General features: G+C 36.6%; 1 protein-coding gene across 1 annotated transcript in view; it reads right to left on the reverse strand.

The window, feature by feature from the left end:
* Themis (thymocyte selection associated) overlaps positions 1-17,940 on the reverse strand; it is a 187,381-nt gene that overhangs the window by 97,295 nt on the left and 72,146 nt on the right. The window contains exon 3 of the mRNA XM_075946736.1: positions 8,025-8,483. Within this exon, the coding sequence (XP_075802851.1) occupies positions 8,025-8,483 (459 nt within the window). The remainder of the gene's footprint in view (positions 1-8,024; positions 8,484-17,940) is intronic.

Consider the following 17,940-nt stretch of genomic DNA (forward strand, 5'->3'; position numbering starts at 1 on the left):
TGTTCTTATTTGTTTGCTTGGTCAGTTGGTTGTTGCTTTTTTGTGGAGTCAGAGGGAAGCCATGGAGCTCCACCAGAAACAGATTTTGGAACTTTAGCTGGTAAGCCACAGCCACATGGCAAAACAGATTAACAGAAATGGTTAAGTTATATAAGAATTAGCCAATAAGAAGCTAGAGCTAATGGCCTAAGCAGTGGTTTAATAATATGGTTTCTGTGTGATTATTTCAGTTCTGGGTGGCCAGGACAAACCAGCAGCTCCCTTCAACACAGGAATTCATGGTATCTTCAAGACAGCTTGAGCTCACGAGACCCTCATTATCAAGAAACCATAATTCAGGAAACAAACCAAATTCAAACATGGAAGAGTTTGGAATATCTGACCAAGTATTTAGTGAATGGTCAGTAGGCAAAGAGAAGCATTGAAGAAAAAACTGGGTAATACAGAAGAGATGTGGGAGTTCTGGGGATAAAAGCAACTGGGACAGAAACAAAGATGAATTACATAATAGACTAGATACTGCCAAGCAAAGAATAGAGAAGTTAGAAGATAAGCTAATAAAATGTCCTAAAGTAAAGGCAAAGAAGGTTGAAAAGAATGAAACAGAGAAGACAAGAACTGTGGGACAGTTACAAAAGATGTGTCATGACATGGGAACCCTAGGAAGAAGAGAAAATGGGGAACAGAAGAAGTGTTAGAAGTAGCAGGAGAATGCTTTCCAAAATTCATTTAATGGGAAACACTGAAGACAATACATATCTGAAATCTTCGTCTAGGAATATCCTGTTCAAATAACATGAACACAAGATACTGTGAATTCTTTGTTATAAATTGAAACCTTCTGTTTTTAGCAGGCAGATCACCAAGGCTAAGCAAATAAACAAAACTTAGTATCCTATGTTTTAAATGTGGAGTAGATATAACTATTCCTATGTAAGTACTGTTACAGCAAAGAATTGGCTCCAGATCTCTCCTGCTCTTTCATTTTTCTCAGAAAACAGCATATGCTTTTATTTAAAATATCCATAGTGGGAGTAGAAAAATCACATTTTAAATAAATTTATAAATCACTTTGATTACCCAATTACATTTTGTAAAATAGAGTTCTGGGTGTTTACATGTGTATGCACTTGCATGTGCATGTGTGTATATGTGTGTGTGTATGTGTGTGTATGAGTGTGTGTGTTATGAGTTCTTTTAACAAGCATTTGTTATTTTACAATAGGAAAAGTGCAATCTTCTCCCCTGATAAAAAGGATAGAGAAAGAATGTAAGCTAAGTTAGAAAATGTCACTTGCTGAAGCGCTGTCTTTGACTTCAAAATGATAGACAGAGAAGGCAGCAGTAACTCGGCATGAGAGGCATTCCTGGAGGTATTTGTTGCAAATTTTCTAGTTTGAAACTAGACTGAAGGAGAAGAAGCAATATGTACTTGACAATTGTAGTTTAGACTTTCCAAATTTTCCTTCTGGGTAAATATGAATTATTCTGGCCAGGTATGTTATCAGGTTATCTGAAGGGAGCTGTTATGAAAAACAATTTGATTCCATTTTCTCCAAGAAACCAAGACTTGTTCCTCTCTGTGCACCTGAGTTGTTTCACACACACCCCTCCTTGTTTTTTTCAGGCAAAGGCAAATGTTATTTAGAGGCCTTTATGCATGGCCCACCAGAGAGGCCCTGTTATCTCAGTCTGAGTTTTGAGAACCCCACTCAAAAGTGTCTTTCAAGAGAAAACAAACAATTACATTTAATCTTGGTTGGTGTTGGGCAATGCATGTTTCCTTGGATACATAATTTTCACTTGTAGAAAACTGAACATTTGTTTGGATGGTCTTACTGAGAACATGAAAGCAGGGAATGCTACGTGAAGCAAGTTCTTCTCATAAGTCCCAGCAATGGTTGGTTCCCTCCTGCTTATATTTCTCCTGATTGTTATTTAATAGGAAGGTTGGTTACTTACCCATTGGGAGGTTTCACTTTGTAAGCTTGATTTCTCTGTCAGTTGCCTTTTAAGGCTACATATTTGCTTTATCATAAAAGCAGTTCTATAAATTCCCTCCCCATATATCAGCCAGTGAATACTTTTGTTACATTCTTGGAATGGATAATACTCTTTATTCCACCTCAGTTATGAGTCTAACTGGTGATTTCTCAGTTCTGAATTATTTCAGACTCTTACATTAAAATTTGGTTTCTAGCTCAACCATTTTAACCTAAATTTTCTTGGTACTTGTTTTGTGATTTTTTTAAAAAAATTATTCAAATTTATTTCAAGTGAACAAAGGTCATACTCTGGAATTTTCTAGATAGTCACCTCTAACTTTTCATGTTCATGTTTTATTTACTTAATTTTTAAGATTTTTAAAATTTATTTTACTTATTTGTTCGTTTGTTTATATTTGGGTTTTTTGAAACAGTGTCTCACTATGTAACTCTGGTTATCCTGGAACTCACTATGTAGACCAGCTTGGCCTCAGACTCACAGAGATCTGTCTCCCTATGCCTCACAAAAATTTAGATTAAAAGTGGGTACCCACACGGAAGCTCGTAGCAGTCTGTAGCTCCAGTTCCCCGGTACCCAACACCCTCATGCAGGCAGAACACCAATGCACATTTTAAAAAACAGTGGCCACCACTATGCCCAGTTAATACATGTTCATATTTTTAAACATCAAAGAAATAATATTATAGAATTGTTATAAATTGATATTTCAATAAAATATCCCATGACCCTCATTGAGAAATCGGGTCATTTAAAAATGAAGATATGTGTGCTTGTTATTTTTATTTACACCATTTTACCTTTCATGCTTTGTTCTTTTTTTTATCAAATGTCAAGAAAATGTGTCATAAAAGTATTTTATACTAGATGATATAGTTCCCTATATTTTTCCATTGGTTTTTGGGGTTTTTTGTTTTGTTTGTTTTTAAGACGGGGTTTCCCTATGCAGCCTCATGATGACTATTTTTACATGTAAACAGGATTAGGCTAGAAATCCTGCTTCATTAAGCACTAACCTAAGGTTGGCGGTGAAGATGCCATGTCTATGCAAATAATACCTGGACTCAGTTAAAGGTCTTAGACAAAAGGTTTCCTAGAAATAAGAAATTCTGCCTCAAATTACAGCATTAACTCACATCTGAGATTCCACCCTACAGGATAAGAACTTACTATCAACTCCACATGTGAAAAAGTCAATTCTTTTAAATAAATAAATAAACAATACTACATATATTGACCAACTATATATGTGGATATGTATATATGTACATGCATATATTTCTCTAAAGGATACTAATAAAAAAATCTTAGTATTTGGTAATCTAAAAACAAATAGGTACCTAAAGAAATATTTTCCTTCTTCTGATTGCCTTTTGATATTTGTGTTAACAGTAATGAAATAAGTGAAATGGATGTTAACTACTCTATGCAAAGGTGTTTGATTTAGAAAACTGTTGTCCACCTAGAATTATATAGTGGCTAAACTGCCAGCCATGTGCGTGGGATGGGGGATAAAAGGTTGTCACACCTGCAGTTTCTTTACTGATCTGAGGGTTCATGTGGAGGATGGGCCTTGCCAGGACTCTAAGACAAGGAAGGAAGAGGGTTTTCCTTATTTGATTATAGAAACAGCTTTCAGCCAATACAAGGCAGAGGAAGACACTGTCGGGATGGTTGTAATGGAAGCCCCTACTTAATAGTCTATGGCAGCAGCTAAAGGCTGGAGTGAAAGGATGGGGGAACTCCAGAGCTCATGCCCTCAGGGGAAAATCACACCACACAGAGAACTACTAATAGCTTCACTCTGGGAAATTCCCTTTCCTTTTTCCTTCCTTTCCACAGATATTTTGGAGATCTGGGAAAGGACTGAAAAAAAAATCCAAGCCAAAACAACAAGGTCATCATGACAGGAAAGGAATTATACTCATCATAAACTACTTGGGTCAGCATTATATTAACAAAAATACTGGTGTTGAGACCTGACACCATGCATTGAGAGTTTGAAAATGGGAAATAAGGCTAAAAAGAAAACAACAACAACAACAAAAAAAAAAGAGGATCCATGACCAAAAAAAAAATGTTAATTATTACTATCTAAAATGGTCCATGACTTGAAAACCACTAATGGTCCTAATATTTGGGAATAGGAAGGCAAATACCAGAAAGCAGGGAAGAAGATACTAAAAATGAATTACCTCGGAGCAGGGGAGGGGAGTGTAGGGGAAATTTGAGAATAGTCAAAGTCATAAGGTTCGCATGTAACTTTGTCACATCTTTCTTAGGTGTTATTCAGCATTTTGATTTTTATAATTAAACAACAGGAAGAAGTGAAACAGCGTGGCTTAGCCTAAGGCCTTAGGAAACTGCAGATGAAAGTGTTTTCCTCCTTTTCAGCTGTTACTGGAAATGCAGCATCCAGAACTTTCTGAGTCTCCATTTTACCTCATGGATTCAACCATCTGCTATGGCAAAAGGAGATGTCTCTATATAATTTTTTGAAGACTGAGCCCCCAAGGTTTGGGCAGCATTAAGCTTTCATGTAAATGACTTCATTAGAAAGGCATCTTTTGATACTGAATTTTTTTAATTAAGAAGGAACTAGCTATTAACCCATGCATCAAAACATAACATTAACAAGGTCAATATTCAAGACCTCTATTTTTTAGAAAGAAAACTTAAATGACTCAATTTTTATTCATAAATATTGAGCCTTCTTCCATGTGCCCAATCACATTAATTTCATATTTAAAAAAAACCAGAAAAACGTTGTGGTGTTTTGAATGTGGTTGGCCCCCATATGTTCATAAGGAATGGTACTATTAGGAGGTGTAGATTTTTTTAGAGTAGGAATAACCTTGTTGAAAGAAATGTGTCCTTCTGAAGGTGGATTTTGAGGTCTCATATATGCTCAAGCCAAGCCCAGTGCTCCAGACCTCTTCCTGTTGCTTGTGGATCCTCAGCTAGCATACTGCCTTGCTTCTTGCCATGATGATAATAGACTAAACCTCTGAACTCTTAGTGATACACCCCAATAAAATGTTTTTCTTTATAAGAGTTACCATGGACATGGTGTCTCTTCACATCAACAAAAACCCTAACTAAAACACACATATTGAAATGATTTATATGAGACCAAGAGTTACAGGTTTGGGGTATTTACTTATCCTGAGAATGTAGTAACACTTGGATCAATCTCTGAGTGTGTCTGATAGCCAGGAAGATACTAGGCCTAGAACTGAATTTTAACCAGAAACCAGGAACATGTTTCCCCTTTAACATAGAGGTTCTCAACCTTCTTAATGCTATGACATTACAGTTCTATGATAATACAGTTCTTCATGTTGTGGTGACCCCTAACCATAAAATTATTTTCACTGCTACTTCATATCTACAATTTTGCTGCATTATGAATCATAAAGTAGAACCTCTTTTCTGATGGGTGCCAATCCCTGTGAAATATTCATCTGACATCCAAAGGGGGTTATGACCCAGATGTTGAGAACAGCCTCATCGTTTTTGTTGCTTTTCCTTCCTCTGGGATATATAAATTGTCACATTAGTAACATATAGTTGATCTATAAGAGTAAAATATTGTATTCCTCTGTTTTAGTAACTTGCCATTTTCTTTTTTTCTTCAGAAAAATCAGTATTTATAGTCCTTTAGTGTCCCATGACTTTCCATATTCCTCTAAGATGACTATTAAATATTCTATCTCTCCAAGACAAATTTTTTTTCCTGTCACTTTGGGGGAATAAAAGCACTCAAGCCTCAGGGTTTTAGACTGATACCCAGGCAGGGCAAAAGCAACCGTGCAATATCTCTTGAGTTCAAGAAGTATCTGACTTCGATGTAAAAAAAAAAATTACAAAAGAAAACTGTAATGAGTGAAAGCATCATTTCCTCATCATATTTAGGGAAAATACCTATAACACAAAAGGTTTTTTAATGGGGTACTTAGGGCAGGTTCCCATTCTTTGCTTTCATGAAATGTTCTGTAGTCTGTATACATGCAAGCTAGTCTCATGCAGTATATATTCTGAGCTGCCAATACAGTTAAGAAGTAACATTAAAATTTTTTCCAAAAAAGTGACCCAGTACAAGGAACAAGAAAATTTAATTCTAGTAAACAGTAGAAACAGGGCTAAAACATTTCATGAATGTTGTTTAACCAAAAGTTGTTTCTTGGTTAGAAGAAACCTCTAATTAAATCTACCTAAACAATTATTTTAACAAATCCTGCTCTTTGGCTGCTCATATTTAGTAAATGCATATGCATTCACCCAGCACACGAAATCAAAGGCTGAGAAGAGTTTGATCTATTGACCAAGTTCCCATCCAATAGACGTCTAGACCCTGTTTATGGTACACCTTGCACATACTAAGTCCGTCTATGTTTTCTGTCTTTCCCATTGCTGTGTCCATTGAACAGAATTGTAATCCAGCTGAATTTCCCACTGGAATTATTATGCTTCGATGTTCTGCCTCTCCCTGCTTAACAATCTTTCTTGACTAGAATAAATCTCAAGTTTATCTCTTTGGATAGATTTCATGGCCTTCCGTGAATGATCACACACACACACACACACACACACACACACACACACACACACACACCTGCCATGTATATTCTTACATTTATCTCTGTTTACGCAGCTGTGTTGAATGTCCCCGCACTTATCCACTTTCTGAAAAGTTGTCTTTGCAGTGAATCTTTAAGTTGGTTCTTGCATCATTTGACTACCTTCCATCCAACTAAGAGCCCTTGATTCCTAATCCAAAGATTTAAAAGTTCTAACCTCTTGGTCCATAAGTTTGAGTTCTGGGTTTGCTCTCACTTGCAAGCAGGTGATAGGTAGAAGACGATAATTTTAGAAAAAATCACTGATTTGAAAATGAGAAAATGTTATCTATTGTTTATGAACAGTAAGAAAAACTCAGTCACCCATCTCAGTTGCTTGCTTTGGGGCAACTAACAGAACGCTAATGTGAGTTCTAAAATTTGCAGTGGTCTCAATATTTTATAAAATCAAATCACACAAACTATTTCTATACTTGTAGTTCAAAATCAATTGATTGAATTTTAATTGATTAGTGATCTTAAGTTCTTTAGTGATCTTTAGTACTATTTCATTTCACTTTCGAAACAACTCTATGAGGGCAAACCCAACTCCCCCAAGGCTCCTATTTTGAATGAAATTGAGCCTTGGACCTCACATATGTTAAGCAATTGTCCTCATCTATATTCTGTGCTCCTTTTTTTAAAATTTGAGACAGAGTCTTGCTAATTTGACCAGGATGGTCTTGAACTCTCTGTCATCTAGGCAGGCCTGAACTTGCCATTCTCTTTCCTCAGCCTCCAGAAAAGCCAGGGTTATTGGGCATGCTATCAGGCTTGTCTAAAACCAATTCAGAAGTATGTAATCTATTAATTGCCCCATTTACATACCATAAGCTTGAAAATTTCTTAATATATTAAGATTTTTGGAATGGCAATGCTTTTTGCAGATAGTTTTAAAACATAAGAAGCTCAGTGAAGATTGCTTATAGGAATATACCAGTGTGAAAATTGATTTACCACATCAACTTCTTTAAGTCAGAAAATCTATGTTAAAAGAAATTGTGACCAGTTATAACAGACAGGGATTTAAAAAAAAAAAAAGTTGTCATGGTTTAAAAAAAAAAAAAACAAGAAAACTGCTTTTGGATAATCATTCTAAGAATTAACTCCTAATAACCAATAAAAAAAGAACAAACATTTTAGTCTACCTATAGCTGATAGTTACAGTATCCTGTGCTTGGATGGCATTATACAGTTTATAATATAACCTGCATACTTACTATTTAATTAGCTTAAGGCAGATCTATCTGTGGGTTTCTTAAGTACAGATGTGGAATCTAAGAGACTTAATGAATGACAGGGACAGAGTCTCATTCTTAAGTTTCTAATTCCATTGTGAGGTTCTACTCAAAGGCCCACCATGCTCACTCACCCAGAACGTCATTCTCAGTGTATACTTACATTTCAGCACTCCTTGGATTTCATAAACAGGCTTGAGAATCACAGTTCCATGAAAGTCTTCAGGGAATGGATTGGGCGAGTCCCACTTATTTGAGAAATTTGTAAGTTTCACAGTTCGTGTTCTGTTCTTAGGAATCTTCCATTCAACAATTTCTTTTAGGGTATAAATATGTTCATCCTCACACTCATAGAACTCTCCTTCTTGTGACAATGGCAAAGTGAATGAATGACTCTGATGATTCCTTACCACACCGCAATTCACCAGTACTTCTCCGTCAATCTCTTCAATTGAGTTGAGCCTTATTGGCTCACCCTGCTTTATGGTAAGATTCTCTACTTTTATATCCTTCAGGTGATAAAAGCAAGGATGTCCTCGTCTCGTAGGTCCAATATGAATGGTTCTTGTGATTTCTTCCACTGTAAGGTACGGAGTTTTATCCGCCATGACCTTAAATAGACCTAAGAAGAGAATCGTATGATTAGAGTTATTACAAGGAAAGTTGTCATAAGAAAATCATGATGATAAAGTCATAAGTCAAGCACAGGTGCGTATTTTATGCATATGTGTATGGACATGGGTAGACCGAAGGGCATGCACATGTGTGTGGAAGCCAAACAATCACCTCTGTATCACTGTCCTTGAGACAAGGTCTCTTTTTTGGCCTGGAGCTTACCAAATAGGCTCTCTGATGAGGACCAGGGTCCATCTCCATTTCCTTCGATCTGGATTCTAGGCTCCAGGCCCAGCTCTCTTACCTAGAATCTCAGGGTAGAACTCAGCCCTCAAGCTTGCTATGCAAACATTTTACTGACTGCGCTATATCCTCAGTCCAAGATGCTTACTTGAATCTTAAACTCTTCTATTAAAAATGTCAACATATACTTTTTAGATTATTAAATAATCTGAACAGGAACAGAAATTAAAACAAAGGAAGTTTCTTGAAATACCAAATAACCTGTCCTCAGAAATAGGAAACCCGACTAAGATGTATGCTGTCTTAACTACCAATGTGATTTTAAGAAAGTCATTTAATCTCTCAACATTTTCCTAATTTTTAAAAAAGAGAAGATTTGATTAGTTTTTTCCATGAATATATTCTCCTTTAGAAGCACCAAATTAAAAAGTGAAATACATTTCCCAGAGGGAAACAGATTCAGTCAGATTTTGATTGAAAAGCTGTACAGCTGGAACTAGAGGATGAATGTACTAAATGTAACTGAACCATATGCTTTAAAATACATTTCATGTTGTGTATACTTTACCATAATGAAAAATAATTGCATCATTATAATTAATGTAAGAGTTCTTCGCTACTTTGGAAGCACTACGACTCTCTAAAGAGAAATTTGACATGTAGAATGTCCAATTTTTCTTTCCTTGTAAAATTCTCAGAGGAAAACACACATTAATAAATCATAATGTAATGGATCACAGTATCTGAGCACTCCCCAAAAGGCTTCATGGAATTATGCCTGCTTAGGTTGTTGCTTGGACTGACTTTGTGCATGTGTATATAGATGAGTGTGAGTGTTGATGTTTGATCTCAAAGGTATGCCCACCTATATGTGATGGTGTGTGTGCATGTGTGCCCATGTCTGGGGAAAGACAGGAATTGACAGAGGGTGACATCCTCAATGCCCTGTACTTTATTTATTCATGCCGGTTCTGTCACATGAAACCAGAGCTCACTGATCATTTAGCCTAACTAGCCAGCTTGTTCCACACATCCCTTGAATTTGCCTCGCAAGTACTGGGATGGCAGATGGCCACTTTGCCTGCCCTGACTTTTTACTTGCTTATAGGGATTTTAAGGTTCCCGTAATATGGAAATTCCCGGGAATCTCCTCTGTCTTAGTTACGACTTTATTGCTATGAAGAGACAGTATGACCACAGTAACTCTTATAAGTAGCATTTAATTGGGCTGGCTTACAGTTCAGAGATTTAGTCCATTGTTGTCATTGTGGACAGCATGGTAGAATACAGAAAGACATGGTACTAAAAAGGTAAAAAATTGAATCTCATGTTTGTATGGCAAGCATTTTTTCCACTGAGGCATCTGACCATCCCTCAGGACTGAATATCTTAAATGTATCATTCTTCCTTTGTATTATTTCTCTATTTTTAAAAACTAAAATATATCTAGAAGCTCATGGAACAGGTTTATTTATGTTTTAGATATATGGATGCCATGAGCCACAGAAGAATTATTTAGAGTCATCTTTCTTAAAGAGTAGAGTTCATCTAAGGTGATAGCAGACCTAAAGTATCAAGGATTAGAAGGAACCTAATCCCTATTGGCAACTATTGTATCAGGGAAATCACTGTCCTTATTCCATTTTATTGGGTGTCTTATTGCAAGAAGTTGTATCTATGAATTCGTATGTTTTCTCCTAGGAGGTGACATAGAACACAGTTTAATATACCAAATGGTAAGATGCAAGGAAACGATCTGATTAACTTAGCTCTTCTTCCACTATTGCAACTAGTCCAAAGCGGCCCTCCTAATGAGTAGCCACTGGTATCATGTCAAATGGCGCAGGTTTGCTTTTGCTGAGTATGACGTCACAATTGCAAATCCAGTTTACCGTGTCAGAAGCTGAATGTAAAATTAAACACCATCAAGACTGATCTCTTGTGGATTTCATCACTTCTAACCATCTTTATCCACAAAGAATATAAGAATTTGAAATAGGGAAAACAAAACCAAACCTGACTCCTAGTTAAACTTGCTGCTCCTGCCTACTCTACTTGTCTAAGCTACTTGTCATGCTCTCTTTTTTAGGTGTATTTTTCAAATTTTGGGGAACAATCCTGGTCTTCAGTAGTGGGGGCATCTTTTTATAGAAAGGTGACCACACACTTGTCTACTGCAACCATGGTCCCCTTTAAGCTCCATTTCTGTAGTGAACTATTTAGAAAAAAAAATTGAGCAGCTCTCTCTAACAGTTCCTTTGATACCTCACCACTCACGATATTTAGGGATATGATTCCAATAACTTCACAATTGGTGTTTCCTTTCTGGACATGCTTCTTCCTAATAATGTATGTTAGTCTTTGTTCACATTTATTTATTTTGTGTGCATGTGTGTGTGTGTGTGTGTGTGTGTGTGTGTGACACACATGCCGTGAGAAGCATGTGAAAGTCGGAGGCTAGCTTGCAGGGTTGGGCTTTTACCTTTCTACCAGGTAGGTCTCGGAGACTGTTTGGTGACAAGTGCCTTTCCCTACTAAACTATTTTGTTCGCTCCCACCATTATTCATATATTAGGAGAAAAAAAATTCTTTTAGAATGAACACGTCCCTTGAGAAAAAAACTGTAAGGAAAATGAAACAAATTGAAGTGTTGGAGTTAATTAATAGGTGAATATATTCTCTAAAGCCTTTTATTTTACATTTTGAGGGAGTTATAACTTGCAATTTTTATTATATTTAAATGCACATATTTGTATGGGAGAGCCCAGGCCATGGCATGTGTGAGAAGTTCACAAGGCAACTTTGAGCAGTCAGTTCTTTCCTTCTATGATATCTGTCCTATCAATCAAAAGTTAGAAAGTCAGATCCATCAGACTTGCCAGCAATTGCCTTGACCCTCTGAGCAATCTTGTCAGTCTGTAACCAATACTCGATAATGTTCAAAACACTAAGCAGTGAGACATTTTTAGAAATATACAAGTCTGAATAATTTCTTCATATGCATTGTTTGTTTTGACAATTATCTTTTTAGAACAGTAAAACAAACATCACTACTGGGAAACATGGAAAAAGGTCACAATTTTCACAGCCTAATCATGACTCTAAAAATCTCTAATCAGAGCTGGGACATCCAAATTCCTCCTCTCCTGAGCAAGCCAATCTGTCTCCCTGTTATACATATGACTTACAAGGACACTCTTCACAAGAACGATGTGTTTATTCTGAGCCAGAGGACGTGATTTTCTGCAGCTCTCCCAGGTGGCCTTCACTTTGCCCAGACTAGTTAGTCTCCCCCAATCCCAGAAAGAAGGGATCACTTATTGTTAGTTCTCTGTGCATGGTTTATTCTCTTCAGATAATTTTCTGCCTTTTTCTCTATTCTGTAATCAATTTTAAAGTTATGTTTCCTCAAAATATATCAGAGCATAACTTTGAATCCACCATATAAAATCGTTTAGAAGATTGCTGAGTTTTTTACTCTAGTCTAGCCTTCAAGCTTCTTTCCCAATTTCAACCAAATCTAGTTCCTCCATCTCTAACATAAATAATTTTGAAATAAAATTTAGCTATTTTTCTCATCTTCTTCTCATAGCAACAATATTAGAGTTTTTAACTTATTAACAGTTCACCATGGGCAGCAATTTGCATGCATGATACGATTTTATTTTCGAAATAGCAACATGAAATAGCTTACATTAATAAAACATGAACATTTCACAAATAAAGATGTGAACTTTTGAATAAATTTTCCCTTATCACAAACTCATAGAAACATATTAGGGTCCGGTCTTTCAAAAGTACAAAGGCTTAATCACACTTATGCATTTCAATTTTACTTCATTATTACAAATCATCAGCTGCCTAGCTTTTCATAAGTTGACACAGGTGGTTTCCACATAGGTACTGATCTTCCTTTTGGGCGTAGAAAGATATAGAATTTTCAAAATTCGGCAAGAGAAGGAAAGGAAAAACACTGATCTTTAGGACACTGTCTGGTACTAATCCCTGGTATCTGGTGGTACTCTGCCTCTGACGCAGCCTTGTGTAGGGGAGGTACTAGGGACTCCACCAAGCAGATGAGGTGGAAGCACTGCCCAATCAAGTTTATGTACATTAGTGTGCTGTAGGTCACCAGACATATTGAAGCAGATTTGTAAAATATGTGATTATAGGTTTCAAATATAGGGATCCTCATGAACTAGGCGAACACTTTATACATGCCCTGTAAGAAACCATGGACTGGAAACAGTACTATTACAAACACATGGGAACATAGCTAAACAGGACAAAGTTAGCCTTTCTTCTCCCACCTAAGTTTTCCCTCAATACATGATGGGGTATAACAATAATATTCCAGCCTAATAAAACAGGAAAATAGGATGAACCTTCCTTAATACTTCAAAGTTAACAAATATAAATGTATATTCCCTGTTACTATAAAAAACTCTTATCACTGTGATACAAGTAAAATCTAATATATACAAACAGAAGCAAGTAAACTTTGTATAAAATCATATATAATATAAATGTATATGTATGTGTGTGTGTGTGTGTGTGTGTGTGTGTGTGTGTGTGTGTGTGTGTGTGATGCTTGAATTCTTTAAAGGAACGATGCCTTTGAAGGAGCTGGCTGGGAGATAGATTTTCCAGTTGTAGATTTCTGTGAATCTTGTCTTAAAGCAGAAGCTTCCGCGCATAATCTCTAGATATGCTTTGATTTGCAATCAAATTCCTAAGCATCCCTGTTATTCAGTATTTGTCTATAAGACCTCTCACTTCACATGGTTCTTCTTGCTTTTCTATTATTTTGTTGCATTGCCAAGACATTTTGTAATATTTCTGTGTATGCCTATGAAAACTTTGACACCTCAAACCCAGTGTTTTAGTAGAATTTCCATAGACTATTCACACCCCAGAATATCACACTGGGTTTTGTTGGAGGGTCTTCAAAATGCTATACATTTATTGAGTTTGGGCAGGAATATAAGAGTTAGGTAGTTTCAAGTCATTTATTGAGTTTGGGCAGGAATATAAGAGTTAGGTAGTTTCAAGTGGAGATTGCCAGTTCTGAAAACTGGAATTCAGTTCTAGCCCAGCCTTTTCTGCACTGCATATGAGAACACAAACCCTTGCAGATACAATGTCTTCTTCTAAAAAGTAGGGTAAATGACATCACCTACCTTATAAAGTCATTATGATATTTAAATTCAAATAAGTAGCATATTTAGACAATGTATAAAGAAACTGCTTATTATCACTCTTGTTTCCTCTTACTCGGGTTCCAAGCCATTACAGGTTGACTATGAGGTCAGATGGTATAAAATCACTACAAGTTCAATGCCAACTAAAACATACTATACATTCTAGACTGACTCCAAACAAACTCTAAACTGACAACACAAACTCTACACTCAGTCCCTAGCACACATAGAGCAAATTTTCCCAGTGATGATAATTTCCAAAGATTTCACTAGTGTTTGCAGATGGAAATAAGCCTCAGGTAGTGTGGGATTCCCCTCTGTATGCTGTGAATACCATTAGTTAATAAAGAAACTGGCTTGGGCTAATAGGGTAGAACAGAGCTAGGCTGGGGGTGTGGGAACTAAACTGAATGCTGGGAGAAAGGAGATGGAGTCAGAAAGAAGCCATGGAACCCTCACCAGAGACAGACATGCCAAAACTTTGTCAGTAAACCACTGCCATGTGGTGATACACAGATTAATGGACATGGGTTAAATAAGATATACACGTTAGCCAATAAGAAGCTAGTGGTAATGGGCCAAGCAGTGATTTAAATAATATGGTTTCTGTGTGATTATTTTGGGTCTGAGCTGCTGGGTTGACTGGGAAATAAGTGGCTCCTTACAACACTCAGGTGGCGTGTTTAGGTGGCCCACCTTGGGAGAAGTATTCCCAGGTTCCATTCAGGAATCCAAACCTATGCTTTGATAAAAGACTGAAAATTTAACCACCATAATTTTATGTTCATAAAGAGCAGTGGTGGAGAGAGAGAAAGAACCATTGTGAGCACATTTAAATGCACATGTTGTGCTGCTTGTAGTATTCACGGGGTAGGCATTATGCACAGCTCCCCAAGTTACCCTGAACAAAAGAAGCCACAAAATGCCAAGGTGTTTCTTGAAAACGCATTTTATTCAGGACTCTGAAAGGTAGTTGAAGCCATAGATGGGGGACTACCCCTCCCTCTGTTTTAATGATCTTAATTTGCTAATGGAATGTTCGTGGCAAGATTTTGGGAGCCATGCAGAGCTGATTGTGTTGTTCGGTATTGATGTTGCCTGCAAATTAAATGTACCTAAGTAGCCACCTGTTTGTGCTTATGATTATGCAAAGCCCCATATGTTTCCCTCTCGACACATGGGAGGTAAATATTGAAAAAATTATTCTGGTGTGAAGGGTGAAAACAGCAGCAATTCTTTTGTAACTGTCAACATATGCCGTCGTGTTTCTGGGGATTGTGGTGCTTTGTTTGACATATTTGCTGATTTTTGCCATGTAGTCAGTGCTGTTGTTGTTGTTTTTTTTAATCTGTTACCCATAGTTATGCAAAAACAACTAAGATCCGTTTACATTAAATTCAAATTAAGAGAGGTATAATTTTCTGAGATAACTGTAAATTTTAAATGGATGTTGCAGATTGCAATGTAAATCGTTTGATTTGCAAGATAAAGAAAACGGAATGACTTTCCCTTGCCTAAATCCTCCAGCCTAAAATAGAAATCCTTTCTTCCAAGTGTAGCCTTTCAGCTCCAGAGAACAGGAATTTGAGGTCCCACCTAAATTTGACATTTTCAAGCTGGAAAGCCACTTGTCACCCTCTGACAATCCTCCTCAGGCCATCTAAAAAGCCATTGAGCCAAAGACTTAGCCGGTCTTCCTGTGGACACATGGCCTCCCAATTCCACTGGGGTTTTTCATGACTCCCTCATCATTTTACCTCCAGTTCAACCCTCAGCCTATACCTCCCTGCTCCCATTGCCTTCTCTAGAAGGGCTAATTGTTGACAGTCTTCAGGGACTGTGGGCATCTGCCACTCTTTGGAAGATGCTTCTCCTGTTTTCTTACTCCACTTGGTCTTTATTAATGCGTAGGCTGCTTGCACTGTTTCATGTAGTGAAAGGACAGTATTAGTGTTTCCTGATATCTAATTTCAACTTGAGTGATGGAGGTGGGTCATTTGCCTATCTGTTGCTTTCATTGGTTAACTAATAAAGAAACTGCTTGGCTTCTGATAGGGTAGAATTTAGATAGGCGGAGTAAACAGAACAGAATGCTGGGAGAAAGAAGCCAAGTCGGAGTCACCATGATTCTCCCACCTGACACAGCCGCAGGTTAAGATCTTCCCTGGTAAGCCACCTTGTGGGCTACACAGATTATTAGAAATGGGTTAGATCAATATGTAAGAGCTAGCCTATAAGAGGCTGGAACTAATGGGCCAGGCAGTGTTCAAAAGAATACAGTTTCCGTGTAATTATTTCAGGTAAAGCTAGCTGGGTGGCAGGAAGCAGCCCCGCCACTCATATTACAACACTTGAGGAATAAAATCAGATTTAAAAAAACAAAAGACCAAAAGTATCAGACTTGCTGCTGTGATGCACAAGAAAGGTAAACCAATTAGGCTTTCTACCTATGACATATAACTAGTAAGGTTATGGACAATCTAACAGCCCTCTTCAAGTCTTCAACTTCCCGATAAAAATTTTACTTACAATGGTGATGGAAAATATCAAAACTATATCATCAAGTACCAATTTCTTAAAAAAATAAGACAGTTGAAACTTAGAATTATAAAGGTCATTTTATGCTGAGCCAAATTTAACAAAATCTCCCTATGTATTTTTAAAAGATAATCATAGTAAGAGAAGTCATGACATACTTGCTTGTGTTGCGTGCTAAGGTACATGATAAACTCTTATGATGTTAATATTTTACAGCTCAGTGCATGAGGAAACTGATTAGTTGAAGAACATAGCTACAAGTTCACCCAAGTTTTCTTTTCTTTTTTTTTATTGAGCTTTCTTTTTAACTTGTAGAGTTTTAGGATTCATCTAAGCAGACATATTCACTATTAAAATCATTCACGTTCTCACTAGACTGAAAAAGCCTCTTTAATTTTTGGCATATACTTACGAATCTTTATGTATATACCAGTAAAAAGGTTTTTTTCAAAAACACCGAAACACTGCTATTTGTATAAACTTTCTCTCTTTAGTTTCAAACCATAACTAAAACTAATGTTTTAAGAATCTTTAACAAATAAAACTTTTCGTGGCTGAATAACATAGTGTAACATTTTTATTACTACATTTTTTGCACCTGAGCTTTTAACTTGATTACATTATCTTTTCCTAATAAAAATTCTAAAATAATTATTGCTTTAGAATTTACTCTGATGTGTACAGCATTGGATTAATGTTTAAAACATTAGAAGGCCTTTCCTTCTGTAGGCTGCCATTCTAGAAAGACTGGTCCAAGGCATAGACATGCACAATGTAGTCCTTAACCATAATCTCTGCACATCTAGAAAGTGAGCATTTGCTAGTTAATTGACCGATAGATCCTGAAGAAAATCAAATCTTTTCTGAAGGGCTAGGCAATCTATTGCTGAATTTAATTTCATATAGTGTATGATTTAACCTTCAGTTTGATTGGAGAGTGGCCATTTTTTGACGCTTCATTCAATCAGAATGAATGTAGCTAAATCAGAAAAATGTAGCTAAATTGCATAGGTTAAAGTTTTCACAATTGTATTAATTTATACCAGTGAGAACAAACTAGATTCCATGTGGGTAGAAACCGTTTGAATTACTTCTGTCCATTGCTCACTTCTCAGTTAACCTCCCACTAAGTTTATCTTTTTGCTGATATTTGATTGTGTGTGTGCATTTGTAAAAATTGAACCTAAAGCCTCATACATGCAAACCAAGTGTTCTGTACTAATTTACACCCTCAACCCATTTTCCTTTACTTATTTATTTATTTACATTTTTGGGAAAGGATCTAGATAAGATGTTCAATCCAGCCTTGAATTCACTCTAAAGCCCAGGAAGACCTTGACCTTGGTGATCGCCCTGTGCCAGATACCAGTATTATCACTGAGATTACAGCCCTGCCTCATCAAAATTAACTTTTATTGACTTTTTGGTTTATAGTTTAGTTTTAACCAGTCTTATAATTTGCAATTGGGAGGCTGTTTTAAA

This window comes from Microtus pennsylvanicus, chromosome 1, assembly GCF_037038515.1.
Source record: "Microtus pennsylvanicus isolate mMicPen1 chromosome 1, mMicPen1.hap1, whole genome shotgun sequence".
In the NCBI taxonomy this organism is placed as follows: domain Eukaryota; kingdom Metazoa; phylum Chordata; class Mammalia; order Rodentia; family Cricetidae; genus Microtus; species Microtus pennsylvanicus.